The following is a 16,933-nucleotide window of genomic DNA, read 5'->3' as shown; positions in this document are numbered from 1 at the left end:
CCATATAGTCGTATGTGGTATCTCCTTATAGCTGATAGGTTGAAGATAATGTATCAGAGCTAGAAGACTGCAGCAGAAATGAGGTGGCATGCTGAGGACCAAGCAAAAGAAGGAGAAATGTGACATCCATCTGATACGGCGGAGTGGAAAAACTGTCAAGAAATACATCCCCGTCCCCCGTTTGCCAAAGAACCGCGTAACGTTTATCTTGGATTATGTACAGATAGATTTAATCTTGGGATGTCTCATAATCATTCGTTGTGGCATGTGATCTTGACTCCGTATAATCTGCCTCCGGGTATGTGCATGAAAACAGAGTACATGTTTCTTACAATTCTAAATTCTGGGCCAAATCATCCGCGAGCTAGTCTTGATATCTTCCTCAAACCTCTGATTGCGGAGTTAAAATAATTGTGGTCAACTGGAGTTGAAGCATACAATGTGTCCTTGAATCAAAATTTTAACCTAAAAGTTGTGCTTTTGTGGACGATAAGCGATTTTCCGGCGTACGTCATGCTTTTCGGATGGACGAGCCATGGTAAATTGGCATGTCCAATTTGCATGAAAGATACATGGTAAATTGGCATGTCCAATTTGCATGAAAGATACAAAGTCTTTTTATCTGCCTAATGGAAGGAAGACGTGTTGGTTTGATTGTCACCAAAGATTTCTTCCTCGTAATCATCCACTGAGGAAGAATAGAAAGGATTTTTTGAAGGGGAAAATGTGGTAAATGAAATTCCACCTGATTCTTTGACTGGTTAGCAAGTTTATTCAGAGCGGTTAAAGGTGTCAATCCTCCGAAAACATCTGTTTGCGGTGGAAACAATCATGAAAAGAAGAAGCCTGGATATGGAAGGGACCATTGGCACAGTGAAAGCATATTTTGGGAGTCGTCATACTGGAGGGATCTAATTCTCACACATAATCTTGATGTGATGCATATAGAGAAGAAGTTTTTGACAACATCATGAATACTCTTATGAATGTGAAGGGTAAATCGAATTGGATATATCAAAGTTTTGTGATCGGCCACACTTACATATTGATGGTGATGGTCAATCTCCATTTCCTCCCTACACATTGGACGAAGCCGGGAAATTTTTTTTATTGGAATGTGTGAAACACTCAGTTAAATTTCTCGACGTTTATGCTTCTCTGGCATGAAGAGTCATGACTGTCATGTTTTTATGGAGCAGCTACTTCCATTTATCTTTCAGAACTCCTTGACAAAAATGTCCATCTTGCGTTATCAGGTGCTAATTTTTTTTGTTATAAATTTTTATATTATATGATACAACTTAATCTATGATTATCAATAATATTTTTAATTTTGTAGGTGTTGGATTATTTTTCCGTGACCTTTGCTTGAGAACTTTTGCAGAAAGATCGTCTCCAAATTCTAAAACAAATCATTGTTTTGATCATCTGCAATTTAGAGAAGATATTTCCACTATCATTTTTTGACGTAATGCAGCATCTCCCTATACACCTCTCCTATGAAGCTGAATTAGGAGGATCTGTCAATTATAGGTGGATGTATATGTTTGAAAGGAATTTCAAAAAGCTGAAAGCAAAAGCAAAAGCAAAGAACAAAAGATTTGTTGTTGGATGGATTGTTGAATCATATATCAATGAAGAGATAGCTTACTTTTCTGAGCACTACTTTGCTGATCATATACAAACAAAATCAAAGTAAACGCTTTCATTATTCTGCATATTCACTTTTTTGTTGTGTACTTGTAATTTTTCTTCTATGTAATGTGGTTTATTAATTTGTACAGGTTAACAAGATTTGATGAAGGTGAAGTCCGGCCAGAAGTCTTTCCAACAAATTGAACATGAAATGGTAAGTTATTTTTGCTTCATTCATACAAGTTAAACAAACTTTAATGTGTCATTTAACTTTTACTTTCTTTTTCACCATTTTAGGTTGAGGAATTGAGCATACCAGTTACTCTTAGTGAAGTTTTCATCAAGACACATACAAAAAAGGATGGGACCTTTGAGGATTTGAAAGCGGAGTAGGTTGCAGAGATATATAGGAAGAACAAAGAAGCCAAGTTGACTGCCGTTGAGGCTGAAAACTCACATACTTCAGACGGTGCTTCCAAAATGATCCACAGATCTCCATAAAGGAAGATAACGAGATATTTCTTTGGGTAAGTTGTTTCTTTTAATTTTTGGTTTGTTCTTTATACTTGATACTCTTTTCTTCTGCTTTGTAGTAACAATTTGATTTGTTATTGTAGTCAACTTTCAGAAATGAAAGAGGACAACACTATGGCATTGGAAGCCTCCAGCAAACTCTCGTCAATAGAAAACAAAAACTCAGTGAATTCTCTTCTTCTGCATTCCTCGACATGAAGAAGCTTCTTGAAGAAGCTCACCGCAAAATAGAAGAGCAGGCTGCTTCTAATGAGAGAACATGCTGCTATTATTGCAGAGCAGGGTGCTTGTATAGTAGAGCAATCAAAGCAGATCAGGGAGTTCTCTATAGTGGAGAAGTTTATGGACGCAACTAATCCATTATATAATGAGTTTGTAGCTGCTAATTCCACCACCTAATCATGCTTTCTTGTTTATTTCCCTATGAAACTTATGACTTTTGTTAAGTTCTTTTGTTTAGTTGTTTCTTTCAAACTTTTGGGCCTTGTTAACATTTTGAGTTTTTAAATTAATTAGTGTTTTTTTTTAATTTTACAATGCTTACAAATCAGAAAGCACCCAAAATCAAAATGGCGAATTCAGAGAAACAAAAAGGGGAGTCGTAATTCAGTCGGAAATCTATTTTAAATTACAACATTTTACGAATAAATAGAACAAGTAGTCGCTAAACGGTCTCAAAATTAGCGACTACAGTGCGACTATATCTGTGACTACTCTCGGACTAAACAACTAGCCGCTAAATGGTCGCAAAATTAGCGATTACACTACGACTATATGTCCCGACTGATTAATGACTGCTAATAAATGACTGATTAACGACTGCTTATAAAATAAATAATCGACTAAGAAAGTAGTCGTATACTAGACTACACATATTATGACTATTAAACGACTATTTGCCGACTGATTTTGTTTTTGCGACTGTTTTGCTTCTGATTCTGCAGTCGGGAACTACTTGTTTTCTTGTAGTGTGCTTTAAAAATTATCTTTTTCTTAATCTGATACTATGAAGTTTCTGGCGAACTCAGGTAGGGGTCTCGGTTTTCTTGTGCATGTTTTGATTTATCCGTAGTGTGCTCTTGATGGAAGATGAAGTAATAATGGAAGCTTTCGATTTACCTTCCAGATTTTTTGTAATCGGTGATGAGCCGGCTGGGTTTTCGGACGATTCTCTCTTATGAACTCTTGGGTTCTTTTTGGAAGAGTTCATGTCTCGGATAACTTTCCCATGACGTCTCATATATCTCAATATTTCTGATTCTTAAATTTTGATGAGTTGTTTTATCATCTTCTCAAAACTTGACCGTTGAGAGATATACAGGGGGATTTTGATTCCAAAAGACTCTCCACCAAGTTTGAGAAACTATGGCTAGTTGTCAATTTTCATTACCACTATTCCACTTTCCACTAAATTTTAATTGGTTAACAAAATCATTTAAAAAAATTATATAATAATGACAAGAAACTCTATCTCAGAAACGTATGAGTAAGAGTGCTCTTAATACATGCAATTTAAAATCATATATAAGCCTTTATAGATTAACATAAAAAACACATCCCAGAAAACATAATAAACATAAGAAGAAGTCAAAAAGTAAAGTTGTTGTGAGGTGGATCAACCCAAGCAACACGCTTAGACAAAGATGTACTTGTAAGTGGACAAGAGCTTTTCTCATCAACGAGGGAGTAGTACTGGCTAAGAAGCTCATTAGTGGACGGATATTTTGTGTCACTCTTAGATCCACTAAATGAGTCAGGGTAACGTGCGAATATTGTCAAGCCAGAAACTTCGCTCTTCTCTTCCCATACCATGCGTTCAAGGTTTGGTTTAAACACTGAAGACTTGTTCTCGGTAACAAAGATATTTCCATTATGCTCCATCAACGACACATTTTTGCTTCTGAAATCTATCTGACGATAAAAAGCGGGACAGGCCCATGGTTTCACTGGAAGAACATCCCAGGCTGCGCTACACGGGTCGAAAGCCCCAATTATTTTGCGCTACATTGATAATGAGATAAACGTAAATAAAGGAAAACGACTTTGGTTACAATGCCGCATGCATCTATCTATATATACTATTATTTATGAAGTGATTTTGCTTAGTTGTCAACTTCTCCATAATTTTAAGTAATTTTATTTATTATCATATTATTTTATTTATTTGTCATGTTTTATATCTATCAATTATTTTGCTTAGGTATCATTCATAGGTGAAGTTTAGAATTAATTCTCTTAATTTGATTGGTTGTTGATATTTGAATTTTTATTTATTTAATTAAAGTTTTAAAAAGGAAACTAATCCTAGAAAGCTAGAACTACATAATCTAATATAATATTACCATACAAACAATTAAATATTTTAAAGTTAGAAGAATTAACATAATCAGTTTATAGAAACATTTAAATATCGTAGATTACATTCTAGAAATTTAAAATATACATATAATTACATATGGTATGATAGAAATATTTATATAAACGATTTTAACATATTTATATTAATAGTGGATACAATAAATTATAGATTACAAAACTAATTAACCTAAACCTAATAATATTTTTTTATACTCACTATATATTTTATGTTCTAAAATGTGTCCAATGAATGTAGAACAGTCAAATATACAATTTTAAAAACATTCAGTCATTTTTCAGTGATAGATGTTGATTGTATAGTTAGGTTATTATTTTCAGAAATGATTAAAGTATTTGTATATTTAAAAACAGAAAAATATATGCTAAGTATTTTATAATAATATTAATAAATGAAATATTTATTATAATATAAAACTGAAATATTGGAACATTATACTGATACAAGACTAACTTTAATATACTCTATTAATACAATTCTTATAGCTTTGAATCAAAGCCTTTGATTATAAAAATATTATATGGTAAATTCTTTAAAATAATATTAATCAATGAAAAAGTTTATTATAATATATAAATTGAAAATCAGAAACAATATATTATTACGGGACTAGAGTTAAGACTCTATTGATATTTTTTTCATTGTAATAAAATTCACATCCTTATTTTGTAATAGGAAAAAAGAACGGATAATATATAAAACTTGATTGAAGAATAATAAAAAAAAAATTTTTTGTTGAAATGTTAAATTTATATATCAACAAAAGAAAAAATGTTTACAATACTGAAATTTTGAAAGAGCTATTGCAGTTCCATCATTTTAATTCTTTCCCAGCCATCTTTGCATAAGGAGGCTACTGAACTCAGGGTTCCTGCCTCGAAGGGAGGAGATTCTGTTCCGTATGGTTCGGTCAAGCGATCGCACAAGCTGAGCCGGGGAGTTCCAAGAGTTGTTATGTTTCCGACCATTGCGTTCTCTCCACAGTGAGTAGATTGATCCTTGAAAAGCCAGCGGAAACAGGCAGGAATCAACCTTATGATGCAATAAAATCAACCTTGATGCAATAGCATAAAAAAATTATAAATCTTTCGCCGTAATAAGGTTTATGAACTTGGAGATTAAGTTCTGGTCCGATATATAAAAGAGGATGTGGTTTATGAAGAAAGTAGACTTCATAAAAGAGAGAGAAGTTTTCATTATGTTTATTTGTTATACTCACTGTGGAGAGAACTTCAGTTATACTTGTCCATTTGTTTATTGCATCAAAATCATTTTTTTCCAAAATAGCATAAAACCTGAATAGATTTATAAAATTTAGAGAACTTCAAAGCATACTTAAACACACATTTTAATTCAATATATATACACTATTAAGAAGCCTTTTTATTCCCGTTGCTTAGGTTGGAAAAATAAACTTTATATAATAGTATCTACAAAATGGAAATACAAAAGGAAAACGACTTTGGTTACAATGCCGCATGCATTCCACGTATTAGGAACATAATAAATTGATAATGAGATAAATGCATATCAGCATATGCATCTGATCGGTCTATAACTAAAAAGTCATTCTCAATGAACCGCCATGCTTTCCTTTCAAAGGAAATATAAAAAACAAATCGCCATGCTTTGTTGCCGTCATTAGAAAACGTCCAGCATGTTTATTTCCTTACGAAAAAGTGTTAGCCAAGTACCAAAATTAATAATAATCTTTCGGACGTCTTTGTTTTCAGTTTCCACCGGTGTTTTTAAAACCGGACTGGCTAACAAACCAAAAATTTGTGGATCATGGGTCATTGTGGTTCAATCGGGTCCAGACCGGATTCGATCGGGTTTATTTAGATTAAACTAAATTTAATGATGTTTTATAAATAATATGCATATTATTAAAAAAAATAAATCATATCAAATAAAATGTTTAAATAGCCATAATGTATAGTAAAACTTAAAAATAACAATTAAAATCTAAAATCAATATGAAAATCACATTTAAACTTTATTCGCAGATCTTATCACTTTAAATCTTCACACCTTTAAAAAAAATTATATACACATTAGGTAAAAGTTATATTTTGAAATACGAATTTTACAAACGTAAATGTTTCAATTATTTAAAGTTTTCAAAACAAGTGATCATGAAATAAGAAATAGACAAAAATAATATCTTAACGTGAATATTAAACTTTGTGAATCTTGTAATTTATGGCTTGTAAAGACGACAAAAGAAAAAACGAAAGACAATACTTTATTAATCTTTAATAAATCTTATTTTTACTTAAAAAGGAAAAAAAAATTATTTCATTAACAAAATTTTGGCTTATATATGAACCGAGGGTTGGCATGTTCATTGGGTCGCCGGTTCTCGGGTTTTTGACGGTTCGCTATGGATTTTTAACTGGTTCGATTTAGTTGAGTTCTAACTCTAACCCAACCCGGATTATTTTCGGTTCATGGTTCAACCCGATCCGACCGCCAGTTCGGTCCGGGTATAAAAACACATGTTTCCACGGACATGACAACTTGCATTTGCATTAGGTCATATTTGTATGTATAATCATTATCAACTAGGTTAAGATCCGTGCCTTGCGCGAGATGAACATTATATATATAATTTTTTTATACATTATATGTTTCTAACATATTATGAAAATAAAAAAAATATATTGAATAATTAAAATAACGGTAACTATTACTTATATAATTAAATTGGTGAGAACATATAAATAAATTTGATTAATCCAAAAAATATTTTTTTCTATTTGATATGGTATATAATTAAATTTAAATGATAGTAACATATATATAGTATATTTTAATATTTATTAAATGTTAATTTTTGCTCATATATTTTTTTATCATTTGTATGTGTTATAGCAAAAAAAAAAAAATACTGATAACAATTTTCACTATGAGATTAATAGTTTAAGTGATTTATAATATTTTTAAAAATTAAGTTGTCAATATGTTTCAAATTTTTTATCAAAAACAAATTGTTCACAGTAAATTTCAAAATTAAGATATATATATATATATATATATATCTTTTTCTTTTAATACTTATTAAATGAGACTTTCAACTTATATAATTTTTTTAATTATTTGTATCAAGTCATAACAAAAATTTTAAACCATGGATCACAAAATTTGAATGTGAAATTTTTAATAATTTTAGTAATTTATAATCGCTTTTAAAAATTCAAAAGATAACATACAAAGAAATTTTTTTATTTTTATTATATGGTTACTATAGTTTTTTAATTTATTTTAATAGTTTTAAATTAAGCAAATATAATATAAGACACCCTTATTTTTATCAAATCCTTATTATTCAAAATCATTAATTGTCATATATACTTTAGCCACATTAAGAAACTCCGTAATTTTAAGGAAATAATGAAGCACATTAGTAATGTATTTATAGTTAGTTTAATAAAAAGCTTATTATATATTTAGATGGACCAACCTATTTCTCTAGGAATTCTAAGAATCATTCTAGTAATGACACATGACTAAAAAAAATATTGTAATGATTCTCAAATAATATATAGGGGACTAGATTAATACAGTTTTGTAAAACGCATACGAAATGTCTGGAAATTTCTATTTTTACATTTTTTAAGTCAATAGATAAGAAATTTATTTTGAAAATTCCTTGCTTTTAATGGGATAATATTGTAAGAAAAAAACAATTGAAGAGGAACACCTCACGTTATCTATCACTTTCAATAGTTTTTTGGTCTCCATTAAAAAAGGATAACTATTTTTAATATTTTAGGTTCAACAGAATTTTTTTAAATTCTATAGATTTAATTTTCAATTAATAAATAAACGAAAAGATGCCTAAATCTGTTAACTTTTAAACTAAGGATGGATAAAGGAATAAACTTTAAAAGGAATATTAATTAATTTCTACTAATAATTAAGAATTAATAGAAGTAGTTAGCGAGATAGAGACGAAGACCAAATCATCTCCTCTCTCACAAACAAACATTAAACTCTTGACATTGATTTCGATGTCCACCACTACCAACCACCCCTATATATATATAAACCCCTCCAAAACCTAAAGATTTCATAATCATCACATCTCCGTTTATAAAAAAAAAAAGAAAAGACCGTCAATGGATATCCGTCGAAGATTACCGAGTAGAGAACTCCCAGCTCAAAACGACGACGTTGTCACTGCTCCTCCTCCTCGCAGAGGCTCCGACGCGCTTCCTCTCCCGCTATACCTAACCAACTTCTTTTTCACATTCCTCTTCGCCGCCACCGTCTACTTCCTTCTCATCAGGTGGGGCGAGAAGATCAGTACATCGACGCCTCTTCACGTCGTCAACCTCTCCGAGCTCCTCTCACTCATTGGAGTCATCGCCTCGTGCATCTACCTCATCGGCTTCCTCGGCGTCGACTTCGTTCAATCCGTCTTCCTCCGATCATCCTCCGACGACGACGACGTTTGGATCCCCAACGACGACGAGATCGATCGCCTCGTCAAGATCGAGTCTGATCTTACTTCCGAGGAAGACGAAGCGATCGTCAAGTCCGTGGTCGACGGAGCCACCTCGTCGCACTCGCTCGAGACGAAGCTCGGAGACTGCAAGCGAGCCGCGGCGATTAGACGAGAAGCGGTTCAGAGGATGACCGGAAAATCCTTAACCGGGCTTCCGCTGGACGGTTTCGACTACGATTCGATCTTGGGACAGTGCTGCGAGATGCCGGTTGGGTACGTTCAGATTCCGGTGGGGATCGCCGGACCTCTGTTGCTCGACGGGAAAGAGTACTCGGTGCCAATGGCGACGACGGAGGGGTGTTTGGTTGCAAGCACGAACAGAGGATGCAAGGCTATTCACTTGTCTGGTGGTGCTTTCAGTTTTCTCATGAAGGATGCCATGACTAGAGCTCCCGTTGTTAAGTTCCCTTCTGTGAAAAGAGCTGCTCGTGCCATGTTTTATCTACAGGATCCTGCTAATTTCGAGAGACTCTCTCTTATTTTCAGCAAGTAAAGTTTTGAACTTTGTCTAAGCTAGGATGGGGTGATTTTGTATTTGACCATTGTGTGTGTGTCTGTTTGTTTGTGTGTAGATCGAGTAGATTTGCTTGGCTTCAGAGTATCACTTGCTCGATTTCTGGGAGGAATCTCTATCCGAGGTTTGCGTGTGGTACTGGCGATGCTATGGGGATGAACATGGTCTCCAAAGGCGTTCAGAATGTCTTGGAGTTTATGAAGACAATGTTCCCTGACATGGTTGTGATTGGCATCTCAGGTTTGTAGTAGTCTACTCTTTCCTTGTCTTGGTTTCTGGATTAAAGTCAGGTCTTTTGATTCGTGGTGTTAATTTGGTGTTCAGGGAATTGCTGTTCCGACAAGAAAGCTTCGGCTATAAACTGGATCCAAGGACGTGGGAAGCATGTTGTGTGTGAAGCCCTTATTAAAGGTGGGATTGTGAGGAATGTGTTGAAGACTACCGTGGAGGATCTTGTCGAGCTTCACGTGCTCAAGAACCTTACTGGTTCAGCTATGGCTGGTTCTCTTGGTGGATTCAATGCTCATGCCAGCAACATAGTCAGCGCTGTATTCATCGCCACTGGCCAAGACCCTGCTCAGAACGTGGAGAGCTCTCACTGTATCACCCAGTTTGAAGCTGAAGGCGACGACCTTCACATCTCTGTCTCTATGCCTTGCATTGAGGTATAATGCATGTTTGTATATTAGTTTTTGCATGTTGTAGAGATTTTGTGTGGACCCCCAAACTGATGAATGTTGTGGCTACTACAGGTTGGTACTGTTGGAGGTGGGACACAGCTTGCATCACAGTCAGCTTGTTTGAACCTGCTCGGTGTAAAAGGATCAAGCGACAAGGAGAAAGCTGGCTCGAACGCAAGGCAACTGGCGAGAATTGTGGCTGGTTCGGTTCTCGCGGGAGAGCTGTCGCTAATGTCTGCTATTGCATCTGGACAGCTTGTAAAGAGTCACATGAAGTACAACAGGTCCAGCAGAGACATTGGCCCTTCATCTCAAGTGAACAGATGAGCATGCAACAGATAATAAAACATATTAGTTAAAAAAAATTGATTTGATGTAATAATAACCTTCATTTGTTTGTTCTTCATTGATTGATCGCGTTTCTAGCTATGTAGTATGTACTCCAAACTACCTTTTTTATTATGTAAAAGACAATTTAGTACTTTCATGGCTTTTAAGATCATTAATAGTCTTTGATAAGTAACCGTTGGATTATCTTCTACGTTTTAAACCAACTGTTCACATCTAATCAGATTAGAGAAGATTGCTTATAGATCACGTCTTAATCTTTGATACCGGACCGTTGGATTTTCTTTGGCTCTTGCCTTTTATGGAAGTTTTATACTTGGTAGGAGTGGTGCTGGTATGATTGATGAACAAGAAAGTCAACGGTTCCTCTTTTTCAACTCTAATTGTTTGAGTTTTGTAGTTGTTACAGCCACTTGATGTTTGATTTGAGTGATACTAGAGGCATCGTCTTGTTTCTTTGTTTGAGTAGCAATGAAATGAGCGATGAGCTCCTTAGGGTCCAATTATCATGCATACTTGCTTTGACCATTACTTGTGTTTCACAGCTGTTAGCGCTTGATTGAGGAATTAAACATGATTTTAGTAGCGATGACTATGAGTTACTTTAAATCCAATTATCATGTTTAATTCCTCGAGTTTTATTGTTGTTAGCCACCTGATGCTTGATTAAGATTCATAAATCATGGATATAATGTGAAGAACTTAGATGCATTTCTCTGATTCTTTATTTTATTTCTGGAGGAAATGAACATAATTTGAGTAGCCATGACATAAACAAGGACCCCCTTTAGGTTCCAGTGATCATCATATTCATGTTGGATGCTATTAGTGTAATCAGGATATTCCCCTGGGTTTCAGTTTCATTTTCGGGGTAATATAGAGTTGATTGTGGTGGGTTGATGATAGCTTAGCATCAAGATGCGAGATTAAGGCATAATCATAATAAATGCTATGTTAATTATTATTGTAGTGCTCTGTTGTGCTGTTACGAAGTAAACGACAGAGTTAGGTAGTAATAAATGTAACGTGTGGTTTGTGGGTGTGGCAGAGGATGGAGGAGTGATATGGGAGTTTGACACAAGTTAAGCTATAGTATAAAATATAAATATCCAAAACTGGTGTTAGTTGGAGAGGAACCGGTTATTTACGAGCCTTTGTTAATAGAGAGAATGCAAATTCTAGATGAAGTACACTTGTGACTCGTGTACATGCAGCAGCTATTAAATTTCAATAACAAACGTACCGGTAGAATACTAGAATCACTCTTGTTTTTTTTTTTTTCCAAGTTTGATTTATGAAATTTAAAACATACAAGATGAACTTCAACAGCCGGCCAATACATATTACCATCCCCGGAATCATAGCCCATATAAAGGAACCTCGAGCCCAAACAGAAGGCAACACATACAACCAGTACAACAATCACTTAAATAAACCTTATGATCATAAATATGAATCTGTAGACAATCTTTGAAAAGGAGAATAGAGTAAGTCCAAAGATCCTAGAACTGCCGGCACTCTTGCCAAGAACCAACCAAGCACAAGAGAGAGTAAGCGAAGAAGTGGCCAACACAACAACACAAGACCGAACATACCTGAACCCACCGTTCACGGTACCAAGCCAGAACCAAAACGCCTAGCGCGAAACTCCACAAAGAGAAGAGACCGACACTGGAAACTAAAGCCCCCTTCTCCAGCGAAACCTTCATCGAAAGGCCTAAAACCCCAACCTCCTTATACTGCTTCATCAGAAGCCACCGAGGGACGAACGAATCAGACGAACAACCGGAACAAACTTATTAAAAGGTCGCGAGAAGGACTCCTTCAAGACTGAGAGATAGCGAGGTGACAAGAAACTTGAAACTTCTGAAGTACAATAGGCTTGTTCTGCTCACCACACACAACCACACCACCATCATACCACCACTTACACCGTTGCAGAACCCAAACAAAGGACAAACAGTAAAAACCACCAAAGACACCTCAAATTCACTCTCCCTAGACGGACAAGACGAGCCCGATAAAGCAGCCACATCAACCACCAGTCCAAGCTCTTAAACCTGCAAAAGATATAGATACAGCACTGCCTATGGAGTCAAGTGACCACCAAAGACACTGGGATGCGCTGAAATCCCAAGCAGTGTCACCGAGGAAGCTGAAGCTCGGAGACAAAGCGACGCCTCGAACCACCTCGCTACTTGCCGACTCCGAGGACCGGAGCACAAATATCTTCACAACGCTAATAGGACCTTCTGGTGACAACAGCACATCCCAAACACAATAGAACCAAGAGCAAAACCCATTGATAGATTACCGACTGAAATCAATAGGGACTGGAGAGGACACCGAGCAGAGGGAACCACTGAGAGAGAGACTACCAGAGTTGGGTCGGGATGGCCATAGACGACCACTACAAGCCACAACACTTCCAATCTCAACACGCCAAGGCCAAAGACACCAACACACATTGGTTATCCACCAGCTAAACACACGCCTCCGAGGTTGACTTATCCTCCGGAGCCCTCAGAACGACGCAACAGAGGTTGGAAAAGCTCTAAGACACCGAGGAACATCACCAAACCAAAACCCGACGAAACTCCACACATAGACCAAACTAGATAAGATCTGAAAGACCTTACACCGGATCTGGACGTAGAGGTGGATCTCCCCCGCCACCCGCCACTGTCTCGAAGGAGGGCCAAACAAAAGGGGAAAAACGAGGCCCTCGCAGAAGCTCTAAACGCCGACCCCTAACTTCGCCTTCGTCTCTCCGACCTCATGGTGACACCAGAGAGCCAAGGTATCGCCTTCGTCTCTCCGACCTCATGGTGACACCAGAGAGCCAAGGTAAACGCCGGATCTAGCTGCAGTCCGTCGCCGGCGAGTCTTTTCCTCCATAATAACCTACATATCAGAAGGAGATAAGGAGAGAGGAGAAGGAGCAAAGGAAAACGAGAAGAATGAGAAGAAGGAGACCCTTCGGCGACGTCTAGAACGACCGCACGCGCCGGAGGTGGAAAGCAGAACGAGGGTTTGTGTTTTGTTCGAGAGAGTTTTTTTTTTTTTTCGAAGGTCCCTTCGTCGAGAGGAGAATCACTCTTGTTTAAATCGCCTTTATTTTCTAGTTTTAGTTCAACTGTCAATCCAAAAATGGCATAATATAAAACCATTGAATCATGAAATTTCTCACAAAATATCAGTGCAAAAGTTGAATTGGTAAATCCAGATGAATTATGTGTCTTTTCACTCTTGTGTCTATATGTTATGTTTTATTTGTCACAACAAAAATTAAGTTAAAAACTATATATAGCGTCTCGTTAATCCCTCCAGTTTCAGGATATTATTGGTCTAAACCCAAAGTTATGTTTATGTGTATGTTTCTTCCAGCACCAAAAACTACCAATGCAGTTTTTTGCATCTTTCAATTTTAACCTTTTGTGTAAATTCTAAACTCAACACAATTACACCCATTTGTTTTCTCCACTAAAAGGAACACAAACAAAATCTGTATTTTGCATAATGTATAGCTTACTAAGGAAAGGAGTCTCCACACGTCATTCCCACCTGTTACTCTACTTTCCATAAGAAACGAAAGCTTGTACGGGACTGGACACAAGTGAGGATGGTGTGGCCTTGGCCTCCTCCATTGACTCACACTTGTAAAAAAAATCTCAGAATTGGGCACAGACTCGCTTATCTCCTCTTGTATCGTCCTCGAGCATGTTGGACTGTTTTCTAAATCGTTTCTCAAGCCACTCATTGGCGCAAGTAAAATAATTTATAACTTGGGAGATGAATCCGACCCGGAAGTAGATCCGATCCGTATAACTATTAAACAGTGTTATATTTACTATAATACCCCTGACATTCAGGTCCTTGCTATTATGATGTGCGAACGAACGATTTGATTCATTCATTCATTGATTGTTAGACGGGACGGACGATCATTCATCAGATCTCTTCTGGGAATCGAGGATAAACATGGTAACAATTCAATACTTCACGTTACTGTATTTTGGATCTGACTTTTCGATCTTGTGCCCTTTGTTATTGTTTGAATCTGAGATACCTTATCTCTGATCCTTCCTTCCTTTCTCGTTGCGATTTGATCGGTAATCGATTTAATCTGATTGGATCTGCTTAGGGATTGCTTGATTGTTTGTTTTCATGGAGCCTTTTGTTGGAAGTAATTAAGCTTCTTGGGTTCTATGCTTTATGTTCTTCTGAATTTGGCAAAAGAATCTGGCGGATCTGTTTCACCTTGATATCTCTTATGAATGGGCTTTAATCTTTTTCGTTAGTTTCTTCTATTGCAAAAAAAAAATGCTTTCTTTTCAAACCTGTAGCTTTAGATATATTGGTCTAGGATCTTCACTTGGAGGAGATGGGCAACACCAATTACGCACTATAGATTTCCTTTTGGAATGGTTTTGATTGGGTAATGCGTTCTTGAAGTTATAGGATTCTTGTCAAGTAAAAGCCTTTTAGTGAGCTGATCCTAGAAAAAGACAAGTTCAAACGTTTGGCTCAAGAATTTTTTAGGGGTCTTGTTTGTATTTACTTCCAGATACAGTTCGTGGCTTCTGTTTCTGCGGAAGTTGAGTTCATGTTTTCCTAGGAGTTGTACTTTCTATCTAGTTCTATGTATCATCTTTTTTTTGTTGGCTCAAGAATCTTGGGTTGGTGTTTTGTATTTCCAGATTCATTTCGTGCTTCTAGTTAGTCGGCAAGGAAAAGTGAGGCTCACCAAGTGGTATTCGCCTTATACACAGAAGGAAAGGTCTAAGGTTTGTGTACACCTCAAGTTTTACCAGTCTCAAATCTTTCAGCTTCATTCATCGCTGCTGCTTATGCTTTGCTTTCCCTTTGATTTTTTACACCTGGAAACTTGATGTGGACAGGTCATACGCGAACTCAGCGGTGTCATCCTCAACCGAGGCCCCAAGCTCTGCAATTTCATCGAATGGCGAGGATACAAGGTTGTCTACAAGAGGTAAACAAAGAAAACATTTGAAGATGATTACAGAACTTATACTTCAAAAAAAAACATGGCTAGTGAAGATGATTGTTGTGTATTTGTGCAGGTATGCAAGCCTGTATTTCTGCATGTGCATTGATGAGGCGGATAACGAGTTAGAGGTACTGGAGATTATCCATCACTATGTCGAGATTCTTGACCGTTACTTTGGCAGTGTGAGTAAACGCATATCCAAAAAGTTTTTCTGTCAGCTTACCAAAAAACAACTAGATATTGATTTAGAGTTGTTTATTCTATGATCTACAGGTTTGTGAACTCGATTTGATTTTCAACTTCCACAAGGTATGCATAGACACAACTCTGAGAGCATTCTAAGTGAAAAGCAATGATTCTATTACACCCTATATTCTTACTTTTATTAATGGCAATTTTCGATCTAGGCGTATTATATATTGGATGAGCTGTTGATCGCCGGTGAGCTTCAAGAGTCGAGCAAGAAAACAGTGGCGAGGATAATATCAGCTCAGGTTTGGTTTCTTAATCTTAATGCTCCAGTCCTTAAGGGTTGTTGTACTTATAATGTGTTACTTTAATTGAAGGATCAATTGGTGGAGGCTGCGAAAGAGGAGGCTAGTTCCATAAGTAACATCATTGCTCAGGCTACCAAGTAGTGTCTTTCTGATTTGTTGTTAAAAAGCATCGTTAATGGTTTAATTATTTCCTTATTTTCTGAGAAATTCTATTCTAAATCACACTTTTCTTTTCCATGTCATGTCATGTGTTTTATCTGTTTGATAAGAAACATTTATTGATCCTTGTGGGTTTACGAGTAGTGATTCCTTTCTAATGACCTCCTACAGTACATTCTTTGGGATCTACCATGATTGATAAGAATTCTACCAGATCTAGGTGCATTCTTTCGGACCAAACGTTTCCAAGATCTTACCAGGAATCTTTACTCTTCATTTCAAGTTTTTACTTAGACCAAAACTTGAGTGGCGTTTTGTTTCTATTCAGATTCCCTATGGTTTCATTGGCTCATGTGCATCATCATGCGTTGATGAGAGATCTTCTGAACAATAGATAAGAACCAAGAAAAGGAATTTCAGAGAAGCTCTATGGACATATCATAAATGAGGTCGGAGAAGATTCATTTATAACTCAGGGATCTATTTTCTTCCGCTTCTTGAACTCTTGATAACTCTATTTCCATGATCAGATTTGGAGCATCATTATAGAAAAAAGCATTTTACAAAAAAAAAAACCTCGTCAATGTTCACCTATTTATATAACGTTCAAGATGGATGTTTCTTGAATTCCAGAATAGTGTTGGAGAAGAAAATCTTGACATTAACTA

The 16,933-nt window shown here is 36.2% G+C and overlaps 2 protein-coding genes and 1 long non-coding RNA gene across 3 annotated transcripts; 2 read left to right on the top strand and 1 right to left on the bottom strand.

Annotated features, from left to right (window-relative positions):
• The first annotated feature begins 8,204 nt into the window (after window positions 1-8,204).
• On the top strand, window positions 8,205-10,749 carry LOC103845964 (3-hydroxy-3-methylglutaryl-coenzyme A reductase 2). Its single transcript, XM_009122879.3, has 4 exons — window positions 8,205-9,545; window positions 9,629-9,810; window positions 9,895-10,235; window positions 10,323-10,749. Exons 1-4 carry the CDS (start codon window positions 8,668-8,670, stop codon window positions 10,575-10,577), a joined length of 1,656 nt encoding a protein of 551 aa, XP_009121127.1. The 5' UTR covers window positions 8,205-8,667; the 3' UTR covers window positions 10,578-10,749.
• A 1,100-nt stretch (window positions 10,750-11,849) lies between these two features.
• On the bottom strand, window positions 11,850-14,138 carry LOC103845963. Its single transcript, XR_004449410.1, has 2 exons — window positions 13,421-14,138; window positions 11,850-13,373 (listed from the first exon to the last, which is right to left on the bottom strand). It is a non-coding gene; the product is annotated as an uncharacterized LOC103845963 (long non-coding RNA).
• Window positions 14,139-14,351: 213 nt separating this feature from the next.
• LOC103845962 (AP-1 complex subunit sigma-1) lies at window positions 14,352-16,423 on the top strand. Its single transcript, XM_009122877.3, has 7 exons — window positions 14,352-14,582; window positions 15,299-15,385; window positions 15,500-15,591; window positions 15,683-15,791; window positions 15,883-15,918; window positions 16,017-16,103; window positions 16,176-16,423. The coding sequence occupies exons 1-7, from the start codon at window positions 14,580-14,582 to the stop codon at window positions 16,245-16,247; spliced, it is 486 nt and encodes a 161-aa protein (XP_009121125.1). The 5' UTR covers window positions 14,352-14,579; the 3' UTR covers window positions 16,248-16,423.
• The last annotated feature ends 510 nt before the right edge of the window (window positions 16,424-16,933 follow it).

This window comes from Brassica rapa, chromosome A07, assembly GCF_000309985.2.
Source record: "Brassica rapa cultivar Chiifu-401-42 chromosome A07, CAAS_Brap_v3.01, whole genome shotgun sequence".
Taxonomy (NCBI): domain Eukaryota; kingdom Viridiplantae; phylum Streptophyta; class Magnoliopsida; order Brassicales; family Brassicaceae; genus Brassica; species Brassica rapa.
The sequence above is the reverse complement of the archived record's forward strand: the minus strand, read 5'-3'. Positions and strand labels throughout refer to the sequence as shown.

Excerpts from the sequence above, each read along its gene's own strand:
- LOC103845964 (XM_009122879.3), top strand. The coding sequence starts at position 8,668 with ATGGATATCCGTCGAAGATTACCGAGTAGAGAACTCCCAGCTCAAAAC. Across the intron at positions 9,811-9,894 it reads GGTTGTGATTGGCATCTCAG|GGAATTGCTGTTCCGACAAG; the intron begins GTTTGTAGTAGT and ends TTTGGTGTTCAG. Across the intron at positions 10,236-10,322 it reads TCTCTATGCCTTGCATTGAG|GTTGGTACTGTTGGAGGTGG; the intron begins GTATAATGCATG and ends TGGCTACTACAG.
- LOC103845962 (XM_009122877.3), top strand. Across the intron at positions 15,592-15,682 it reads TACAAGGTTGTCTACAAGAG|GTATGCAAGCCTGTATTTCT; the intron begins GTAAACAAAGAA and ends GTATTTGTGCAG. Across the intron at positions 15,792-15,882 it reads TTGACCGTTACTTTGGCAGT|GTTTGTGAACTCGATTTGAT; the intron begins GTGAGTAAACGC and ends TATGATCTACAG.